Below are 23592 nucleotides of genomic sequence, written 5' to 3'. Positions count from 1 at the left end.
ACATGAATGTTTCATGTTGTCCATGGTTCATGCCTGCATCAGAGCGCACCACAGCCTCCTGCACCTCTCTGGACGGTTATTTCTTTACTCTCATGACAGCAAGGTTGCCAATCTAAACGCCTCTGATATCACACAGGCCTCAATAAATTAGATTGTCGAAATTTAATGTGAAAATAATTAACAGCATATAGCTTCCGCCGTCAGGCGTTCAACTAAGCATTTTAAAAACGGCCGTGTTTCCGAGGACTTGAAAGGCATTGAAAATGGAAAAAGCTTCGCTTAATTATTTATTTTAGAAACATCCGCAATGTTTGGCACAGTGTGTGGCAATAATGTGGCTCCTGCCACCTTACAGTTGTTTCAGCAGTCAGCCTGAAGAGCCTTGAGAGCAGGAAAATGGTGACATTTGTTGTTAAAGCTTCTTATTTTAGGAGTGCAGCATCACGAGTAGAAAGGAGAAGGAAAAATACCGTTTTTCTTTGAAATGATGGTGTCATTGTTGTCGAGCGCTGTAGATTCAATTATTTTCTCATACGAATTCAATAGAATCATCCCTCTCTGCAACCATCATCTTCTCTCCGTCACCTGCGCGGCCATCCAGGAGCTGAGCAGGGGACACACGGACGGCGTCGTCAAAGACACGGGTACGACGGCCGCTCCTCCGCCGTCTAACACCCTCTCCTGATCTTGGTTCGGCTGGTCGAGGTGCAGCAGTGCCGAGAAAGACCCTCACCATCCCCGCCCCGAAAAGTCTACCTTGGTCGGCACTGATAAGCCCAAATGTCCTGGCAGAGCGTCCTTCCTCTCTCTCTCATTGGAGTAGGGTAGAGCGCTCCTCGCAGCCTCCTCTCTTCGTCCAGCGGCCCCAAGGGGAGGAGGAGAGGGACAGACGGACGGACGGATGGACGGATGTGCCAGTGAATGGATGGAGACAAAAATAAAAGGGAGGGGACAGACTATTTCTTTGGTGTCTGCCTATAAATCATATCGATCGCACCGCGCGAGAAATCGTTGTCTTTCAGTGAGTGAGAGCTATAATGAGAGCCTGACGGGTTCTGCAGCAGCAGCACATGACGCACGCAGCTCGTCCAACTTCCAGACGTATGTCACGGACAGAGGCTCCGTCTATCGCCTGGTTATTTTAAGGTGCCACAGGCTGTAGCACAGTAGGACCGGACCTTTCAAACTGTCCAACTCCACATACGTTCTAAATCATGCGTAAACAACATGTTGGCGTACAGGTGACATCAGAAACTGTGAGACTGTGTCTCTCATTTCTCTGCATCTCTGTATGAGTGTGTATTTCAAAACCTCGTAAGTAGCTTATTACAGCCAGATGCGCGTGCGTGTAACTGTGTGTATGGCAGAAAGGAGGGGTGTTGGCATCATGCAGCATGTGCAAAGATACAGCTGCAACCCAAGCTGACAATGACTGCGCGCACAAGGGCGCGTGAGAAGAGAAAATGCGCGTCAAAGTGCGCGCGCGAGTCTGTGTGTGTTTGTTAGGGAAGGTGGATGGGGGAGGCTATTCTTAGCAACAGACATTTGGAAATTAATGGACGAAGAGAGCTCTCTCCTCCCTCCCTCCCTTCCTCCCGAAACCGAGTCGAGGATCCTTTTCCCTGGCTCCCTCTCCATCTCCCCCTCCTCCTCCTCCTCTCCTCCTCCTGCTCCTCCTTCTCTTCCTCTCCACCAAAACACAGGTGCCTCTTAAAGGTGCGACCATATGTTTTACGCTAAAGCCCGGGCACAACAGAGATTTTCAATGACATAACACATCTGCCGTAAGGGCGAAGTGGATGCACAATACCGAGAGAAGAACTGCGGTCTTTTTCTTGTGACAACATTCCTTTAAAATACAATAGCTCTATTCGAGATGGCAAAGAGTTATGAGTATACTCATATTCATCCAGTGTCATGAGTCACAACTACATCGTGAGCAAAGTCCCGGAGAAGGGGAGAGGGAAGCTGTTTCCCATCAACGTAACATCACAGGACAACATTCTCTTCATCTATTATGAGACCTAATTGATTGACTCCAGAAATAGCCGCCTCTTTGAATGGGAAATGATTGTACAAATACAGATTTAAGGGTGACTGGGGGAATTAATTCACCTCACCAAGAGATTGAATCAGGAGAGAAGCCTGGCACGTGCGCACAGCAATCGATAACAGCACGACCTTAAACGTCTATCCGATATGTCAGAGAGGGATCGGTTTGCTTTGCGTTCACTTAAGAGAGACTTCCGGCTGTAAGAGGCGAGACTGACCCCAGCACAAGGGCATGCGAGAAAAACACTTTTAAATATAAAACCATGGATGGATGGATGGATGGATAGATGGATAGATATTCAACTCAATTTCTTGATCATGTGTGTCATCGTGCAGCTGCATGGAAAAGTGCCACTCTGCTAACCTTATTAGCACCAGTTCAGGACCATGGATAGCACCACGACATGACCACTTACAATTAAATCAGGTCCACGGACAGCGTCTCAACAAAACATATCAGCATATTGACATTACAATAAGCATCAAAACAGGGAGAAAAAAGTGCAGCAGGTCGAGGAACTTTATATTATGTGTAGTGCAGAGGATGGGAAACACGAAGGAGGAAGTTTTTGGGAAGATTCTGGAAAGGTTCAACACATGAAGGATTGTGTGGTTGAGAGGGAGGTTAAATTTGTCCCGAAATGTCAGTCTATGTTGACTGAACGTGGATACAACATTTGTCTTTGTCTATTCAACTTTGAATTTCACTAAAGTGGACAAAACTTTTTTATTTATCAGACTGAATATGTGAAATGCTCACTTACAAAAATGTGTGAATTCAACTTTAAACTGCTTTTGTTCCACTCCTCTCATGTGATTGTTTGGTTTTGCATGTCCGCCGAATGACATTTCTTTGACTAGCTTACTAAATTTAACAAATCAAAACTTGATTTTATAAAAAATAAGCCTTCCTGGCTTTTGAATGAATTCTGGAATAAGCGCTTTGAGTGGTTTAGAATTAAGTCAAACATCAAACGACAAGAGGAACACGTCCACATTAAAACCAAAGTCCAAGGACAGAGAGAACAACACACCAGGTTGAACCATCAGGGCGACTTTCCTAAAGAGGACAGGCAAACAAAATGATCAAATGACAGGGAGTGCAGCAAGAGAGACAAGTACAGTTTAAAGTTGAACCCAGCCAGTTTTTCAGGTGAGAAATACACATAGTAAATGACAAAATAATATTGTCCCAATTTAAACTTGACTCGACATAAAGAAATGTTGTCACACGTTCAGTCACATACAGGCTGTGCATTAGACATCATTGCAGCACGAATCGTTGTCGTTTCTTTACCTTCTGAAAAAACCTGCATGACTGACCTATCCAGTTCTTCCCTCCACACAGTGTTCCCAGCTCTGCTACACACTGATGAGCTTTGTTTTAATTTAGGATACACACACCTAAAATGTATTAAAAGCTAACAAATTATAAATCCTTAAAAAGGAGAAAAATGGTTTGCAAAAGAATGAACACTCTGCACGGTTGCACAGATCTTACTACAGATGTCTGACACTTACGGCGACTGTATTTAACACATCCTGAGACTCAGCAGTTTCTTACACATCGTGACTTCTCGACCGTCTCAGAAAATCTTTCAATGCCAGCCAACTAAAAGAAATTCATGATAAAGTGAACACGTGAAATTATGCTATTCTTCCTTTTAAAAATGTCTTCCTGAAATGGAACGCTTAACACACTTATGGAGGCTTAAAAAATTCACCGTGGGCAGGGATCCATCCTCATCTTTTCTTTCCTTCCTTCTTTTTCATTTTAATTTGAGGTGTTTTATTTTTGATTATCTTCACACTTCCTGGTCTGTAATGAATACTTGGACATTAATGGACAGTAATAACTGTGGACTTGGACAATGTGATCTGTGATAAATACGTACATAATATGATCTGTAATGTGTACACTGATAGCTCGATCTGTGATGAGTGGTCTGATAACCTGGACTGCGATGAGTACCTCAAGATAATACAAATATACAGTATCATAAAATCAGGCTGAACCAAAGATGAAGGCTTTCTTATTATTAGTTTATTTTATTTATATTGTTTGTACTGTGCCAAAAAATAAATAAATAAAAAATGTCTTCCTATTATAAAGTCTGTTATGTCTTGTGTGTGTGTGTGTGTGTGTGTGTGTGTGTCTAAGCCTGGGTGTGATGATCTGTGAAATTATCTGTTGCCCCTCAGAGCTGCAGCCTTCTGTCCAAACCTGCTTCTCCACACGGGCAGCACGAGGAGCACTGAAGAGGAGCAGCTCCGAGGCCACGCATGCATAAAACATTGTTACCTCACAGGAACACATACGCTGTCTCTATAGAGGACATAGAGATACATGATGAGACATGTATTTGTCTGAGAATAGTAATGCAGCATGATAGGCTATCTCTCTTCTACAGCAGCGTCTTTGACAAAGACTGAAACAACATTTTGTCTTTGAAACGGCGGCATATGAATTATAATAAATGGCCTGTATCTGAAAATACAAATTCATAATGGATACAAGCTGGGAAGAGGGGAGAGTTGTTCTTTTGGTATCTGCGACCATATAGCAACCCTGAATCCATCAAATTCCCCGTCTTTACTCTGTGTGATTCATTCTGGTTACTGTCCTCTTCGTGATAACATCGAGTCTAAAATCATACGGCAGAGGACGTAAAGGCTGTGGGCCGAGGGCATGTTTCAGGATTAACTTCAGGTAATGTTTCACATTCTGTTTGGATGCTGAGATCTATGAGGACGCAGCAGAAATGACCACATCTTCTACAATAAAGCGACTCAGCCCGACTGGATGGAGGAAGTAATTCAACTTTAAATGGCTTTAGTCAAAGGGGGATGATGCTCAGATGAACAATCCTAAATGTACTGAAAATCATTTGCTACCACACTGTAAGCACAAGTATGTTGGATTCACCTATATTTTATTCAGTATGAATAAATCACTTATCATGGCGTGCAATGCAAGTTTGTAATATGCTGTAAAGCCCTTCAGTCCGTCTCAAAGTGTGGGGATTGTTCTCTGTTGTTTGTCTTCCTCTGTCAGATGTTCTGATGGCGGGTAGCTGTGAGGCCGGAGCTCTGAGGCGAGGGCCTAAAAAGGAGTGTCGTGACTCAATGATTCATAAGGCTGAATAATTCAATGGCCGGATGCATGTAGAGCACTCCGCCCCTGCTGAACCCGGTGCTCCACAGACCCGATGCAAACGTACATGTAGACCACAGTGAGACACCGTACAAAACAACACGTGGTTAACAAGAACCAGCAGTAAACAGCATGTAGCATAGACTTTCCTATTGTCCTAGCATACATATTTACGAGGCAGGTGAAGATTTCAGTGTTCAGCCTCAGAAAAGTAGGTCACATGATGTTTTTAGTTCAGCTTTACATCCAGTTTTTCTCTTCAGTAAGGAGGGAGTGTGAAATATGGTTCATGGCCAACATGTAAGAGCTGCAATGATTAATCTATAGAAAACTGATTAATAGTCACGAGTTTTGGTGATTTTTTTCAGCTAATTTGTTAAACACGAGCTTCAGCTTCAGAAACATCAGGATCTGGTGCTTTTTGTCAATTCTTGTTTTGGGTTTTAAACTGTTTTTAAATTAAAGTCATTTGAAGACGTCACTTTGGGCTCTGGGAAATTGTGATGAGCATTGTTATTGTAGTTTGTTGCAGCCTAACATGCAATCAATGCTCCAAGCTCAGATCTCTAAAAGCAGCAGTCTAGGGACAGGCCAGGCAAACAATGAGAAGCAGGAAGAGAAGAGGAGGGGGCCATCTTATCATGAAGAAAGGGAGATTGTGCAGTGACACCTTTGGCTCCTCCTTATACGGGTGTTGGCTGTGGACGCGTGTGAGACTCACAGCAAAAACAGTTCTGTCTGATTTTCCATGACTTTATGATGGATTAAAGTCTTAGATTGTTCTATGGCGTTCTTGGTGCTTATTATTGTGAAGTAACAGCAGACAGGCTCCACGCATGTTCATCCAAACTGACCAGTGCCAAGTGTTTTTCTGCCTGTGTTCAGTCTAATTGCATGATTCAACAGAAGGCATTTGGATGCCTCCAGGACAAGCTGACCGATGACAACGCAGCGAATCGTAGAAGCTTTAAACGAGCGCACCAACTGGGAATTAGAATATGAACCCAAAACACTCATCATGGCTGGATGAGTGTATTGCTGCAGGCAGCAACATTGCATCCAACAATGAAATGGGCATCACATCAGTTGTGTGTGTGTGTTGGAGGAGGGGCTGGTGTGACTTAGTCTTATTGTGGATGCTCACTGACCGAGACCAACAGCCGGCTCACAGAAGGAGCACTAATAACGCTCGCAGTGGATGTACATGTTTTATGTATAGGTAAAAGCAAAATGTGTGTGAGAGAGTATGGTGGCGAGACAAAGGTGAATTGCACAGAGATAAACTCAAGTTTTCAGCCTGCTGATGTAAGCACTATGCATTTTTAAACACCTCGAATTTTTCACCTAGTCATAAGTAGGCTAACACAGCCGGTCCTGCACGAGCATCTGTTTCCAGATCTCCTCCTGGCTCCTCCACACTTATTCTCCTCATCGATCTGATGCATCGGTTTTAAGCTTTACAGATTTCCTAATGGGATAAAGGAGATACCTCACCTTCCTTCTTTATTGTAGTTTAGTAACGAAATGTTCTGCCTGTAAAAACAAAGCAGAAGAGGGAGCAGATGAGAGAGAGGGTGGTAACCTGTCCTTACTGGTAAATAGGCCAATGTGTTTTTCTGGGGGAATCTCTGGTGAGGATGAAGTCATCACTTTCTCTGTCTTCTCTCTTCCTGTTTTATTCATACTACAGTCCTTTTTTAGCCCTTCAGATATTTAAGATTCCTCGGCTTTCATTACAGGCCCACATATGATACACACAATAGAGACTACTGTATTTATTTCAGTTCTCATTTCATTCTGTTTCACTGGTTTCTATTTTTGTTTGTTTCTTGAATTACTTCTGGGCAGAAATATGTCTTTTTAATTATCTATTTCTTTCATACATATTTTTAAGTTTTAGTTTTAAAAAAAACATTTATCTAAACATAATTGTGGTGCTTGTCATCATAAATTCCCACACAAGGTGATGCATCAAGTATTTTATCCACCTGTATTCACACACCGCCTTCGACAAATAAGAAACATTATTCTCTTTATCTTTTACATTATAAAGATTTCACCAGATGTTGGCAAAGGTGAAGTGGACAATTGACCTGAGAGCATTTGTAATCACAAGTGTTGACCGCCCCCCAGTGGTTACAGTGAAGGCCTGCAATATCTGCATTCACTGTAGTTGTCACTTCCCTTCTCTTTGTGTGTTCATAAAGCTTTCAGTAAGCTACTGCATTCAGAATAACCAACAAATAATGGGCACTACATTATCGGGCAATAGTAGAATTAATGGTGACAGTAACTAAACATTTAGTCACTTAACACTAAATGATCATTATCATTTGAAACTACCAATATGAGACAATAAGTCTACAAGATCTTTACTACTCTTAACAAGTGTATGAAAGGGGTCGAATAAAAAAAGTTTGTTGGAAATCGGTTCTGTTTCACAGATTGTGCATTTTTGGGGAAGCTTTGAAATCATTGCTGTGCAAGATGCCCCAAATTCTTTATCGTTTCTGCAGTTAAAAAATGGCATAATAAGTAATTTAACAACAAATCTGTATGCGACCAGTGGATGGAGTTTGTCAACTTTATCTTTACGTCAGCAAACCCTTAAAAGTTAAAAGTTTTACTACACATCTTTATCCTCTCGTTATTGGTGCGTATACTGCTTGAAGACTACGCCTCCCACAATGCACCTCGTTTTCAACATGGCGTCTCACATCGCGGTGTAACTTCTGTCAACAAGACCAAAACACAGCTGAAGGAAAAGAGGACAGTGTAACGAAGCTGACTTCTATCACTTCAGACAGGAGGATGAAACTGCTGCTGACGGTGTTAAAACGAACCCACAAACCGGCTCTTTCCACCGGACACCGGCGGAGTCTGAGCGCCAGCAGCGGCCTCTTACCTCTCCGAGATGAGGCTCTAGTCGTCGGGTCAACCCGGGAGCTCGTGCAGAGACTCGGCTCACAGGTGGAGGTGAGGACAGGCTTCATCACTGAGGAGGAGGAGGGGGCCTTTCTGCGCGAGCTGGAGCCTGGCCTGAAGAAGAAACGTTATGAATACGACCATTGGGACGATGTAAGTCCTGCGGACAGAGGAGGGACAGTACACACTGTCTTTACTGAAGTATCAGTACAGATACAGCCTCAGTTTGGCTAGCCTGAGGACACACAGCTACTTGGTTTGGTTTAGTTAGATCTGGATTGAAAGTTAACATTAAGTTTAACACGGGACTTTAACAGCAGTCTCCTGGGTTGAAATGTTTGACCTTTTGGCTTTCCCAGCATTCAGCACTGTAGTACTGACCAATCACAGCACAGGAAGAAGTGATCATAGTTCTACTTTACTGTGATATGTGCCTCAACCTAACCAAACTATGAATGTTTCATAACCATTAAAGTAAAACCACATGTGTAAAAATAACACGTTCATGCAGAAAAGCATGTGAAACACATGTATTTTATGTGTGAGGCTTCACACCTCGCATGTGCAATTTTCATACATTTTTGACCAGTTTCGAAGATGGCAGAGGCCAGCGGCACACTCAGAGGGGGAATGAACAGGCTTTCCCTTGGCCCAGTTTGCACACACAAAAAAAAGCCAATCTCCCAGACAGGGAAACTCTGGAGATTGACGGCGGCTCAACCTGTTCTCCTCTGAGGTGTGTTAGTATTGCTGGCTTCTTCCCATCTAAGGGAGCCGGTCGACAGCAGCCCAATTTTTACTCTGTTTTCAAGGTCTATTTATAACCTTCCATTTCTGAACCATGTAGCAAACCAGTGTAGCATTGCTACTACTGATGATGTCACAGTTCATATATAAGGAGCTTCTTTGCAGACCTCACACACTTCAGAGAACAGGTTGAGTCGCAGACAATCTCCAGTTTCCCCCTCTGGGATTGGCATATTCTTTTCAGCTGTGCTTAACTTAACTTAGATATGAGTATCACAGATGTTGTTACTCACACGAGTAGTTCACATAAAGCACAACTTCGCCAGTTTGCAGCCTTCTCTCTAAGCCAGGGGTCTCCAACAGGTAGCTCAGCTAGAGAAAACATACTATTTCCACAGGGGGTGGGAAAGCAAGTTTTTATGCACAAATGTGAAGGACAAGAGTGTGTGCTTCATCTGTGGTACCAACGTTTCAGTCGACAACAGAATCAACATGGGGCAACACCAGTAATTACAGCGATGTAATGCAAGTAGCCCTCAGATGAAAAAAGGTTGGAGGATGCTGCTCGAAGCAATCCATAGATGTTACTTCTTGTCAGCACTATTCATCCCCCGTGGTTCCGTCCAAGATATGCAGCAATAACAATTTGTAACAAACATCAACTGTCACAAAGTCAGTTATTAAGCAAGAATCCACAACATGCATGCAACAGACTGAAAAATGTATTCTGAATACGATTTCACAAAACGTTGGAAGGCTAAAGCTGGAGAAAGATGCAACACACACAACACAAACTTAAACTGCCTAATAAGGCAGCTTGAGAAAATGTTGGCATGTAGATAAAGACTGCATGAAAGCACGAGTCTGCACCATTTCTTTTTAAGATCATGTGACGCTCACCTTGTGCTGTGTTCACTTCCTCACTTTCAGGCGATTCACGGGTACAGAGAGACTGAGCGAGCGAGGTGGGGGGCCGCGTGTGAGGAGGTCCTGAACCGCGTCCGATCCGTCGCATTTCCTGAGGGCAGTCCGCTCCTCGGGCCGGTGCACATTCTAGATCTGGACAAGAGCGGCTTCATCAAACCTCACGTCGACAGTGTCAAGGTAGGTTTCCTTCTTTCCTCTGTGAGTGCTCTCTTCTTTACACAGCTGCTTTTTGAGTCTTTGTATTTGTCTGCTTTGAATTGTTCAGTTCTGTGGCAGCACCATCGCCGGGCTGAGTCTTCTGTCGGACAGTATCATGCGCTTGGTGAAGGAGGATGCCACCAGTGAATGGCTGGACCTGCTGCTGCCCCGACGCTCCCTCTACATACTGAGGTTCGCTGTGTGCTGCACTTGGCTCTAAAATATATTTAGGTTTTCTTTCAATATGAACTATTTCTGCCACCGATTACCACACAGAGATGATTGTAACAATAAAAAATCATTTTTCAACCTGTAGTTTTTCACTGATCATGCTGTGGTTGTACTTTGGAGGATACTAAAGTCTAATTTTAAGAAGCGCAGTAATGTGACTTTTTCCTTTTCGCTTTACATTCTTTCAGGGACGAGGCCAGATATAAGTTCACTCACGAGATCCTGAAAGATGAAGAGTCTGTGTTTAATGGACAGAGAGTGCCCCGACTGCGCCGAATCTCCGTCATGTGTCGAAACCTTCCGAGCTAACTCCCACAGCTCGGACACTAAAGGAAGAAAACCTGTCTAAGACATGCATTGCTGCAGAGAGTCCCTGCACTGTGCTTCTGTGTTGTTGGCTCGCACCTGTCACAGTGAAGAGTACTGAGTCTTTAAAAGAAGAGGTTGGCAGTAAAATGTATCACAGTGCTGATGCTTTCAGGGATCATAATCCAGCTCGTTATTATCAACATTTTCACTGCAGCACCTTTAAAAAGGTTGCACAGGCTGCACCATCATAGCAGCAGGTTAAACAACATTTCGGTAAGCACTCACTTGGAGAATGTCGGCTTTAATTGTATAAAATACTTGTTTCATATGTGCTTTAACAAAAAAGGGCAGGAAGAGTCTTTGATTTAATGTATGACACTTTGGTGTGTTCGTGTACTTCTGTATAACAGAGACTTTATGTGCATAATTTCCAAATAATATTTAAGTGAACCTGACTGCATTAAACGCTCTGCTTGTTTTAACATGTCAAGTTGCATTGTGGGAATTTTTCTGATTTTGTATTTTATGAAAATAGGGAGGCGAGACATAATTACATTCAGGTTTAGTCTGAGATATACTGATACGTTATGACCGGCAGATGGTAGCAGCTCACCTTCTTTATGTATCGGCACAGAGATGCTGTAGGAGGTGTCAGAAGTGACCTCACACACCTAAACCCTGCTCATCAGTCTTAAGTGAAGGGGGAACAAGACGAAACAATCCCAGGATTACAGAAGATTGATGCACTTGTTAGACAGGAAGGTAAAGCCCAGGTTAGTCAAACACTCTGAGGGTGTCCACAGTCAGTTCAGCCCCCGAGCACAAAGGTAAGGAAGGTCATTTAAACCTAATAAGCTTTAAAGAGAGCTCCAATGTAATGTTCGAAGTTAGTAGTTTTATGTATTTATAAGCCTGCAGAGAGGAACAGAAGCATTTTAATCAGGAATCATTTCACTCTGTCGCCGTAAAGAGAAATAGAAGCAGGGTGCAGAGATGGAAGCGCGGGCCATGCGTGTCCTGGTGACTGGTGGGTCTGGGTTGGTGGGTAAAGCCATTGAACATGTGGTGCAGCAGGAAGGAGGCAAACTGGAGGGAGAGGAGTGGATCTTTCTCTCTTCTAAGGATGCTAATCTTATGTAAGTTGCTTCAGTCACATGTACACTGATGTGTTCGCCTTCATTCTGTCTCCTAGGCAGATATAAGTCTTGCAACGTTTAGTCCCAGAAATGTATGTAGGTTCCTCCTGTCCTAAAGTAATACTGAGCTTACTTTTTTATCATGGCGAAATGAACAGACGCCTTCCTCAGAACATTTTTAATATTTAAGTACAGTATGAGGCACATGTAAACGACTAATCAACATGCTGCTCTGCTTTGCAAGCTGACTTTCTGGGCTGAAATAAAGTCCCCGGGACTTGTTTGGAGTCTCTGGGGAAACTTCCTGAGGTGGCCGAGCAGAGAAATTCAAACAAGCACCCTAAAATGTCCTTTAACAACCCTGCATGTTTCCAACATATATCCAGCTTAACAAGTGTGGTGTTAAATCATGAACAGAGATGTGGGTCAGACCAGGGCTGTTTTTGAGAAGTATCGTCCCACGCATGTCGTCCACCTGGCTGCCAAAGTCGGAGGACTGTATCTGCACATGAGGGAGAACCTGCACTTTTTGGTGAGACTGTGCTGCATTTTACCTCAGCTATAAAAAATGTAACTGTAAACTTCAGCAGGGAGATTTATATTAACAGCACAGCAGAAGAGGGGTCTATATTGTCTTTTAACTGTAATGATCAGTCGGTGACAGTCTGACCTCTTCACAGAGGGACAACATCAAAATCAACGACAACGTCCTGCAAACAGCCCACGAGATGGCCGTCACCAAGGTCGTGTCCTGTCTGTCCAGTTGTATCTTCCCTGACAAAACCACATACCCCATAGATGAGACCATGGTGAGCTTCACTTTAGATATATCTTTTAAACCTTTTGATCATGAATGCTCTTTTGAAGCAACGTCGTGTCTATTTTCAGTTTGATTGTAAGGTTGTGTCACGTTTATTTTCAGGGGGATTTGTGCTTTTATCTGTTGGAAAGAAGTTTAAAAATGTGCTGGGTTGTATTAAGTAAATTATCAAGTGTTGTATTGCCCAAATTTCCAAGAGGGGCAATCACAATTCTTAATTCTTGCTCCGCTTAATGTGGCAAAATATTCAGCAAAATGGTTCAAATGTATTCTTACTTTGATTCCTCCGTCTCTTAGATACACAACGGATCCCCTCATGACTCCAACTTTGGATACTCTCATGCTAAAAGGATGATTGATGTTCAGAACAGGTGAGCAGCTGTGCACTGCAAACAGGGGTGTGGTGTGGAGGCATGAGTGAATCTGACATACAGCCATGCTAAACAAAGGGCTGTGGAGGCAGCACCTGATCAGGCAAATAGTCCACTCCTGTGACTGAGAACATCAGTAACTGCCTGTAATGCATCGAGCCTGTTTTTAAACCCGTTTGTTCCTCTTTGTGTGTGTGTGTGTGTGTGTGTGTGTGTGACAGGGCCTACTTCCAGCAGTACGGTCATCGTTACACAGCAGTCATCCCCACCAATGTGTTCGGCCCCTTCGACAACTTCAGCATAGAGAACGGTCATGTGCTGTCGGCCCTCATTAACAAGACGTACAAAGCCAAAAGTAATTAGCGCACACACGCAAATCCAACACACAAACCTCGAGCAGTGAGTGAGTGTGTTTTCTCGTGTCTCGTAGAGGAGGGAGCGGCTGTGACTGTGTGCGGCTCTGGAGCTCCTAGAAGACAGTTTGTGTATTCTCTGGTATGGTGCCTGCCTCGCTCTAACCTACAGTGCCCTTTGGACTTGTCTATATTTAACAGTGTCACAGCCTCAAACTCTGATACACTCATTTGGGCTTTTTACTGTTTGAATAACAAACAATCTGTTGGATACAGAAGTATTGTGTGTTTGTTCTCAGGACTTAGGCCGTCTAATCATTTGGGTCCTGAGAGGATATGAAGAAACTGACCCCATAATCCTCTCTGGTGAGAAGAGCTTTCTCTTTAGCGAGCATTATAATACACATCTGAGAGACTTTGTGATATACCAGTAACACAGTAACGACATGTACAGTCACTAATTTAGTGTTGATTTCTTTTCAGTGGGGGAGGAGGACGAGGTCTCGATCAAAGAGGCGGTGGACATGATCGCGGAGGCTCTGGACTTTAAAGGCGAAATACATGTATCCCTGCTACGTTCCCCGCTGATCCTACGTCAATAGACCATAAATACTGACATGTATATGCATGTGCTGTACATGGTTTTACTCCTGAGATGTTTCTATCTACCTGGGTTACACAGTGCATGCTGCAGATGAAAAGTTGCCAGCTTGGAAGCAGGACGTAATGTAATCTGATATTGCCATAATTATGTGTAATTTCAGTTTCCACAGCTAAAAACAAAAAGCCACTCGAGGGCTCTTTTGTCCACATAAGGGCCCGTGTCCACATAAGGGCCTGTGTCCACTAACGCCGTTTTTTGTGCAAAACCAATGCAGTTCCCTGTTTTCAGCGCTCAGCTTCATCAGCGCAAAAACGCCCTCACAGCGCTCTCTTTTTGAACACTGCTGTGCTCGTCAGTGTCACTTCTCCCTCACCGACCAATCAGAATCAAGAAGGGGCTATATCAACTTTGTCAACAACAATGGCGGAGGAGAAGCGGATTGTTTCGTTTTTTCGAGGGTACAGTTTCCAGGACACGATTCCTTTCATTGTTTTTTATGTTTTCTTTGTAAAATATTCTTGAATAAAAGCAAATATTAAGCGTTCAACAGACTCGATGACTACAGAGTGAAGTCAGTGGAAGTGCCGCCAGACAACTTTCGTAACCTAGCAACAGTAAGCGTTGGCGAGAAGCACTTTGAAATTGAGGTTGTGGGTGCTGCCTGCGCACAAAGCGGCGTTAGTGGACACAGGCCCTAAATGTCTTGTTTTTGTATCACTATAAATGACACTGTGCTGTAAAATCCCCTTGACCCCCAACACCAGTTTGACACCACCATGTCTGACGGCCAGATGAAGAAGACAGCCAGCAATGCTAAGCTAAGACGCTACCTCCCCGACTTCACCTTTACACCTCTGAAAGAAGGTCAGAGTTCAGTGTACTGAACAGTTTAGTGATGAATGAGTAACCTGCTGCTGCAGTTTCAGCTCTCCTCCTTTATCTCAACTCTGGAGCAGAAAAATGAAACACTTTTATCCAAACATGTTCTATTTATGGGATTTCACATTTATAACTTACGCACAAGTGTATTGAGGTACAATGATGTTGAGCCTCGAAGCGAGGCATGTCTGTGCTTCTCAACAAACAGATGAGAGATTAGAATGAATATTTGCATCCTCAGTCGGTCAAAGTGTTTTATCCTCCTTGTTTTTCTGTTCTTCTAGCTGTAAAGACGACCTGTGACTGGTTTACGGCCAACTACGACCACGCCCGGACATGAAGTGACTGAACACGGAGCTGCTAGAGAACACTGCTCTTTGGTTGAGGGATCTTGTAAGCCGTTTTCACTGTGCTACATTAAACAATTGTGTATTTTCAGTGTCACTTTTCTTTAAAGTCTTTGTCTCCTCCGTGAACGTTTGTGTAAAATGGTAAATGGACTTAAACAGCGCTTTTCTAGTCTTCTGACCACTCAAAGCTGCTTTTACACTACATGTGACATTCACTCATTCACACACTGATGGCAATGACCGAAGCGCTTTTATGCATTCATACCCGATGGCTACGCCACTTGTCACTTATAAGCCACCTCGTGTAACGGCGCTGCTGCTGTCACAGAAAATGTCTGCATTGATCTGATAAAGAAACGTGTCGCTCGCGCTGAACTCTCTCTACTTTTTCATGTGGGTGTCCATGTTATATGGACATAAGGAGAAGCTACGTTTATCTGGGATCATTTCTTGTGTTTTGGAATCGCAGAACAAAAAGTTATCACAACATCGCGCGGCCGTGGTTTGGGATAGTTTAAATCATTACAACAAACTGACGGACGGGATGAAAAGAGAAAACTTACCCAGCTACAGAGTTTACATTTTATTAGAAAAGTTTCTACCTAAGAAAAACAAGTGAAAGATTTTTTTTATTCATCAAGCTCTAAGTTAAACTGTTCACACATGGAGAGAAGCCAAACAGACACCGAGCATCCGAAAGCTTTCTGTTATTTCATGTGAGATCTCTGACGATGAGAAACAAACTCAAGATACTAAACAAAATACTTTTTGATAATTGCCACCTGGGCGGGCAGTTTCCACCTCTGATCCTGTGATCGTGACGTAAACAAAAGCTCTCTTCCAGGGGAAAAGTTATGGAAAAAAAACACCCAAAATTCAGTTTCATTTCCTGCTTCATCCCATCACTCGTTACTCAGTGAGGTAGAAGTGCATTTTGTCGTTGACATTCTTGCGCTCTGGATTGAGGCGCTTCAGGATCTGTGCCAGCACGTTCACAGTCTGCTCACTGCTCAAACCTGTACGCTTTGTCTGGAACTTCTTCAGCAGGTCTTTGGTGGTCATCGGTTTACGGATCAGGTAGCGCCGGACCGCTTCCTCAGTTAGCTGCACGTCACTGAAGAGCAGATGAATAGAAAACAAATGAATCCTGTTCACAAACACCCGGTCACACCGATTCTTTTTAGGCATTTAGAACACGTATTTGTATTCTGAGGTTGTGACATATTTTGCAGTTTCACAGTAAGTTAATATTTATAAGCACCTGGAGCTCGGAGTGGATTTTCCTGATGGGGGTTGAGGCGTACTCTTCCCAGAGGGAACAGGACTCTGACTGCTGGGCTCCATCTTCAGCCTTTTGGCAGCTGGTGAGTCGGTAGCAGGACCCGGAGTCTGCCTCTTACCTGTGGGACAGAGAGGGTCAGATGAAGAAGACAACTGAAGGAAGGGGTCACATTTACAAGTTTTACATAAACACATTAAAACATCGGTCAGAACTGTTGTTTGATAAGAACTTTGCATGGATACGTTCAGCTGTGTTGGGGTGTAATCACCTTGCTCCAGCTTGCTGGCAGCAGCTCGGAGTGTGTTGGAGGTTGTGGCAGAGTCGATGGACGGTGTCCCAGGGCGACTGCCAGTCCTGGAGCTGCCCGCGGAGCCACGCCCACCTCGTTTAGGAGGCGTGCGCTTCTTCTGCGAGAGGCAAAGAAGAAACTTTTGTGATGAAACACTACGACAACAAGTCCATTCACACATTCGCTCTAATCATTAGTGAGCCACATTATTATATCAGTAATAGTACAGTTGACAACTAATGACTGCATATCCTGTAAAATGTAAAACATATGCATTAATTATTAATTAATTAATTTAATTCAGCCACACAAACACATTAAGTACCATGAACAAAGCAGAGGCTGTCTCCCCTTCGATGTCACTGTCGTCTGAGCTGTCCGACTCCCCGCTGCTGTCTGCGACACACAAATACACACAACACTCATTAAGGAGGAAGGAGCATTCTCCTCGTTTCTTTAAAGATCTTGTTCTTGTATGTTTTTTTAAACTATGGAGGTCTATACCTTTTTTCTTCTTCTTCTCCGTTTGGACCGGGGTTTTCTTTCCTTCCTCTTCTTCTTCCTCCTCTTTCGTCTCCTCCTCATTCTGTTTCTCCTCCTCACTCTCTTCCTCACTTTCAGACGCCTCGTCGATGCCTACGAAAAGAGATGGGAAAGACAGTGATGTGTGTAATGAGGCCAAAACGGCAAAAATGTTGAAACGATAACATTCAGTGAGGTTTCTCCTTGTGCTTGTTGAAGAACATTCTTGGCAGACACACTCTAATGTAATGATCATAGATGAGTAATGTTGCACCTTTAGGGAGGTCCTCTCCTTTGCTGGGCTTTCCCTTTTCTGGCTCCTCATCTGAACTGTTTGTGGACAACAAAAGGACAGTGTAGTTAAAGAAGAAAGAACAACAAATACAAATAGTCGTTGTGTGCATCAACGCTGTGGATCTGACCTGCTTTCATCTGACATGTAATCCACCTCTAGACCCTCGTAGTCACCGTCGTCACTGTCCTCCAACGCCTCATGGTCGCTGCTCTTCTTCTTCTTCTTCTTTCCTTTTCCCTTCCCTGTGTCCTTCTTCTTCGGCTTGCTCTCTCCGTCTATACAATAACAAGGGTGGTGGGAAAAAGAAAATCCCATCATGACAGAAGATGACTAAGCAGTGCTCCATTTTTTTTATAAATCCCTGTGACGCACGGAGGGAAAACTTTTCCTCTCTGTCTCTTCCGTCCTGTTTCTGTCTCCTTACCGTCCCCCATGCTGCCGTCACTGTCGTCACTGCTCATCTCCAAGTCTTCTTCCAGGTCGTGTATGCGCAGTTCACCCCCTCTGCCACCCTTCTTCTTCTTCTTCCCAGACTTCTCGCCCTCATCTTCATCATCATCACCACGCTCCTGCTCCCGGAAACGTCTCTGAAGCATGATGCTGAAGTGATTCACGACCTTGTTCCTCCTGTAAAAAGAAGTAGGTTGCTGGTACTAAGTTTTGAAATCACAGATGGGTAAAGCGAACGCTCCTCTTTTTCTTCTGTTCACGACAAAAACAACTTCCTCCTCCTCTCTCACCTGCCCCACTCCTCCTCAGCCTCCTCTGCGGTGAGAGTTCGGTGCTTGGCCAGAGGTGTGAAGTTGTACCAGCCGTGGACGGGGAATGCCTCAAAAGCTCCATCAGGACACTGTGTGAAGATGTAGTAGGATGCATTTTCTGTGACACCGCCCTTCTTCTGACCTTTGAACCTGACAAAAACATGCACACACGCAGGGGGAGAGTGTAGCTGTATTAAAAAGGAAGGGATGATCCTAATCAGGCCTGCAGATGACAGAGATGATTTCACTAAAGAATAATAATAATAAGTGCTATATAAAACATGTCTGTGATGTATGAATTGGATCATATAGTTCAAAGACGGATGTATGGGTGAATATGAGAGTTAATCAGGGTACAGACGAGTGTCTCTCTCCCCACCTCTTGCCTGCCTTGCCGTTGACCTTGAGGATCCAGGGCTGGTCCTCCACTTTGAACTCCCGTGTCACAATACCAAACTTCTTCCTCCGTGCTTCCTCTCGCTGCTTTTTACCAAATTCACTGCCAGCCGCTCCTTCCTGCGTCTCTTCCTCCCCGTATATCCGCCGAGCACTCATGTCTCTTTCCATGCGAGCCTTGGAAAGGAGAGGTGAGGAGATTTTAAGAGACGTAGAACTGGCATCTAATCTTTGTTTTTCCTTTTAGGGGTGATCACATTGTTGGTTATATCTCTTTCAGTACAGATTTTTAATCTCTTCACTACAACATGAAGAGCAGCTCTAACTAACTTTCAACTAACTAACCTGTGTCCAGGTGGAACAGTTGACTCGGTCTCCACCATTAAAAGCCATGATGTTGTACTTCTTGCTGGTATTTCTAGGAGACAGACAAACAGAAAGTCAATCACACAGCAAAGCGGTGACCTGTCACAAGGCTTGTCCAGACTGTGGATATTTGCATGTCAGTGCGTGTTACTCACTTGGGGACTCGCACAGTGTACTCTGTGGCCGAGGAGCTGCTGCTCCCCTGCAGGACAAACACACAAAGAGAAGTTCCTTCAGATGACTTTCTCTGAACACTTTATTTATGTTCCCATTTATGTTTTAATTTGGAAGACATGCAGAACCAAACCACAGCCTCTTTTAAACTTCATCACAGTACTGTGCATAGAAATGAGTAAGGTCAATTATTAAACAATGCTGTGTGCATGATATGCATCGTGATATTATCGTTAGCCACATATCACATCGTGAGTTACCCTGCGATTCCCACCCCTAGTACACACGTAACATTCAACCAGCTAGCATAAACACACAGACAGAGCAACAATGATCTTTGTGTGTCTGCTTCTTTCTTGATTTTATAAATTATATATTTGTTTGTTTTCCCCCTTTTTGATGATTTGGCAAAATTCTATCGATTAAATTCATATGAAAATTAAATTGTGGGGTTTCTGGTTGAGAGTAAAAACTTACCAGGGAAGTCATGTTGGCCGTCTCTCTGGATTCAACAGTGCATCAACAGTGACTTCAGGCTGAAAAAAATGTTGCATTAATAAAAAGCTTCACAAGGTTAAAATAGTAAGTTTGCCGGAGGCTAATTCATTAGCATGTGTGTGGAAAGTGGAAGTTTATCCATCGCCAGCAGCTCATTCAGTGTTTATTAAGCTGAAGTTGTAACCGTTAGCACATCATGCGAGAGAAGAACGCCGCTGTCTGTTTCGCGTTAAATTAATGATACATCAAATTATAACAGTGAGTAAACAAAACACAACACTAGATTTTACAGTAAATAATGCCTTACACTGGGCTGTTTATATCCACAGGATGTTTGTACCGTTAATGTTAGCACGCGATGCTAACACGCTTAGCAAGTCTTTATAGCTGCAGTCTGCGGCTCGTGCGAGCCGTTACTGAGATAACCCAGGTTAAATAGAGGACAATACAATTTAAACGTTCTGCATTCAAAGAAGAAAACTAGATTATCAAGACATAGGACTAAAACATTCTGTATGTTTAAAACATCCTCGCTGATTTACCGGTGAAATCGCTCTACTGGTTGCTACCCCAACTGGTTTCCGAAAGCCAGCTGTTTCTGTGTTTACTTAACAGCAGCAGAGGTTTTCTGCCTCAGTCGCCGGATTCGCCACACATTCATAACACATCACTGACGATGTTCAGCTATCCTCTCATATCAACTGCGGTAAAAATGATCCGTGATATGAGGGCGTCTTCGGAGTATTATATTATTGCTCAGGTGAGATCGAAACCAGGTTGACACATACTTGTAAATACTTTATTTTCGGACATTTAATTTTTGTGATGTGTTATGAATGTGTGGCGAATCCGGCGACTGAGGCAGAAAACCACTGCTGCTGTTAAGTAAACACAGAAACAGCTGGCTTACGGAAACCAGTTGGTAGCAACCAGTAGGGCGATATCACCGGTGCGCAGACTCCCAAGTCCCAACGTTTATATTCCGTTTGTTTATGTAGTCGGCAGGAAACTTAGATTAGAAGTAATGGTTCCTATCAGCCTATTCCACCCCCTTTTTTGTTTATCGTTAGCCAACTCATTCAAGGCATGGGTGAATTACCTTTCAAGCACCTCTCTGTGAAAATGCCACTACAACAGGTAGAGGCAGGAACCGTTTTATTTTCACAATAACTTTTTTCGTTTTGTATTTCGTTTGTAATTGCGCCAATCATGCTGTTTTATTGTAAAAGCATTAACCGGAAGTTTCACTATGCTATAATGTCAGCCTTAACACTGATATGAACAAACCATAGCCACTAAACCATTGCAATGACATCGTTTAAACGGTAATCATACACTGCCACCTCGGGGTCAAAATGCGTTCGTATGTCTGCCAGTTACAAATCTCCATTTGTAATACTACTGCAGTAAGTATTAAATTGCAATTATTCCTGTGATTATAATTTAGGGGGGTTGCAGTTACCTACTACGACCACAAGATGGCAGTGCTCATTGATATACGTAGGTTGATTATTCAAAACTAGATGACGAGCTGTAAGAAGCATACAGTCATTGGTAAGGAGTAGAGCGCTGTTATGTTATTAGCGCTTGTATGATTGTTTTGGTTTGCTAATACTGTTATTAATATCCTGTCATGTCTCCACTGAGGCTGCTTTTATGGATTTAACATGTTGCAAGTCTGTGGCAACAGGACTGATTTAAAACATTACAGCAGATTTATTTATCATGAATCCTTTGGGGCTTTTACTGCCCTCTAGTGGCCGTGGTATGGAACTACAAACAACTGAACTGGTCAAGTTAGCACGGAGACAAGCAGTCACTTCCGGTGAATACTTTCAAAATAAAACATAAATTTGCGCGATTAAAAAATAAATAATAAAATTAATCTAGCGATCTTATCCATAAACTTTATGATTATACAGTGGGTAACATAATTAGAATTATGAACTGGGGATCCTTTTTAGAATAAAAAATTAAACAAGTGACCCCTACCCTGCATGTCTAAGATACCGTCAACAGTCTCCTTTTATAGGTTCCACTTTATTCTTTCAAAGTTGTATTACTTTATTTATATGACGGTTCTATTTAGTTTAGTTCATCACCTTCTAACTGCAAGAATTAATATTAACTTATGTCCACTCCAAAACGGCAGCAAGAGAGCAACGCATGTATGTAAGAGGAGGGTAAACTCTCTTTATAATACAATAACAATAATAACAAAAAATATCGTAGTTTTAGATTGCGTTACCATGACTATACTGCCTAGCTTATATGATTAGACTAATAACACTGTATTAACGCTGTACAGTTGTAATTATTCACAGTGACCACTGGAGGGCGGTGCACACCCACTTGCATCAGTGGTTCACAGCATGCATCCTTAAAATATGAAAAAGAAGAGTTTTTTAAGACTTCAAATCGTAAAATCCACCTTGCACCAAGGTAATGTTCAATAAATCAACGTTATAACGGGAAAACTAGCTTTGTTATCTCGAGATAAGGAGATAAATAAGTTGAGATCTCAAGAAAACAACCCAAAATTATTTGTTATCATGGGAAAACCGATTAAATAAAATGTATTGATGCATGTCTGTTTAGGGCTTCAATATAATACATTCACAGATGTTTGGAACACCAAACAAGTTTATTTATAGAGCACCACTAATTATATTATATACACAAACAGTTCAATGTGCTTTACCTGTTAAAAACAGAGCACTAAGATCATTAAAAGAAATGTGACACAAAGCAACAACAAAAAAACAAAATATATGAATAAGTTCAGGTCCAGTCAGAACCTTACAGCAGTATATGTTCACTTCCCCATGGACGCTTTCTAACACCTAAAGAATCAGAAACGCCTTTTAACTCTTAACTTGTCAGTTAAACTCATTATTCGTGTTTCCAGAGCACTTTTTATCTGCGGGTTCCAAACCCTGAAAAGGTGTTTCTAGAACTACCTTTTCTCCTGTGAGGTTCCAAACCCTTGTTGGTTGTTACAATCATGCAGTTTGTACTAAATGCAAACAGTATAATATTATAATTTTCCTTAGTGTTTAGAATTCCCAGAATTATCTTGGGTCCCAGACCCTGGATTCCCAGAATCCTACTGTTACAATATTTGACCTTTCCCATTGTTTTAAAATAGTTTAAAATAAGTTATTAAATATTGGTTGAGCTAAAAGAATTAAGTAATAGATTAAGACAAAAGATCAATTAGACCAATGAAGACCACATTTAATTGGCATAGTTGGTGTGAGTTCAAAGGTCACAGATTTTTTCTTCTGCAGCAGTAAAAAAAAAAACAGTCTCAGAATGTTACTGGTGTTTATGCAAATGTCCAGCCAAAGTCATGTAACGCAAAACCAAGGTCAGACAGTCAGACAGTTCCTGCCCGTTTTATATGACCGGCATGCAAATAAGTCATCCTCTGTTTAATGTGGAGTCCGATCAAAATACAGATATTCAAAACAGTACAGGTGATAAGAAAAGATAATCCTTTATTCGACCCACAATGAGGAAATGTACAGGGTTACAGCAGCAAAGTGGATAGTGACACATCACAATGAAGGACATTATAGCCACACATGGTCTCATCTATTTTTGTCTGTTTTTAGGGATTTGTTATTTAAATACGCCCTTGATGTTTCATGTCACAGCTTAACAAGGCAAAGTGCCTGACAGGTGAAACATGCACCCTCTCTACTGAGGTGTTTCTGTATCACAGAAACTATAACAGAACACGTGACTCCTCAAAACACACATTTTTTAAGTTGTATTTTTCAACACCTTTGTAAGTGCTCAGTCCATAAAGACCCTTCAACAGCCACTGAGAAAATGTGATCGCACAGACGCACTTTAAAACTTTTTGTTGTTTCCAAAAAATCCAATCTGTGATCATTTCATCTGAAACACAAACAGTGTTTCTACTTTGCCAAATAAGGTTGATTATT

General features: G+C 42.6%; 3 protein-coding genes across 4 annotated transcripts; 2 read left to right on the top strand and 1 right to left on the bottom strand.

Annotated features, from left to right (window-relative positions):
- Positions 1–7910: 7910 nt before the first annotated feature.
- On the top strand, positions 7911–11020 carry alkbh7 (alkB homolog 7). The gene is made up of 4 exons (XM_069674680.1): positions 7911–8284; positions 9809–9982; positions 10071–10195; positions 10423–11020. The coding sequence occupies exons 1-4, from the start codon at positions 8018–8020 to the stop codon at positions 10541–10543; spliced, it is 687 nt and encodes a 228-aa protein (XP_069530781.1). The 5' UTR covers positions 7911–8017; the 3' UTR covers positions 10544–11020.
- Positions 11021–11536: 516 nt separating this feature from the next.
- Positions 11537–15046, top strand: LOC138602921 (GDP-L-fucose synthase-like). Its single transcript, XM_069674549.1, has 10 exons — positions 11537–11679; positions 12097–12211; positions 12360–12488; positions 12797–12870; positions 13092–13225; positions 13301–13365; positions 13523–13589; positions 13707–13786; positions 14592–14691; positions 14991–15046. The coding sequence occupies exons 1-10, from the start codon at positions 11537–11539 to the stop codon at positions 15044–15046; spliced, it is 963 nt and encodes a 320-aa protein (XP_069530650.1).
- A 587-nt stretch (positions 15047–15633) lies between these two features.
- On the bottom strand, positions 15634–20243 carry gtf2f1 (general transcription factor IIF, polypeptide 1). 2 transcript variants are annotated; one of them, XM_069674777.1, is made up of 14 exons: positions 20182–20243; positions 19619–19677; positions 19123–19169; positions 18947–19019; positions 18585–18778; positions 18185–18355; positions 17869–18071; positions 17572–17719; positions 17424–17479; positions 17132–17263; positions 16953–17023; positions 16607–16745; positions 16318–16456; positions 15634–16170 (listed from the first exon to the last, which is right to left on the bottom strand). In XM_069674777.1, exons 2-14 carry the CDS (start codon positions 19628–19630, stop codon positions 15966–15968), a joined length of 1590 nt encoding a protein of 529 aa, XP_069530878.1. In that variant the 5' UTR covers positions 19631–19677; positions 20182–20243; the 3' UTR covers positions 15634–15965. The 2 variants fall into 2 exon arrangements, with proteins under 2 accessions (XP_069530878.1, XP_069530879.1); XM_069674778.1 differs by lacking the exon at positions 20182–20243 and adding an exon at positions 19947–20154.
- Between the last annotated feature and the right edge of the window lie 3349 nt (positions 20244–23592).

The sequence above is a fragment of the Semicossyphus pulcher genome, unplaced genomic scaffold (genome assembly GCF_022749685.1).
Source record: "Semicossyphus pulcher isolate SPU_LCO1_2020_fin unplaced genomic scaffold, fSemPul1.0.p SCAF_23, whole genome shotgun sequence".
Lineage (NCBI taxonomy): Eukaryota > Metazoa > Chordata > Actinopteri > Labriformes > Labridae > Semicossyphus > Semicossyphus pulcher.
Note: the sequence above shows the minus strand (reverse complement) of the source record. Positions and strands in the feature narration are given on the sequence as shown.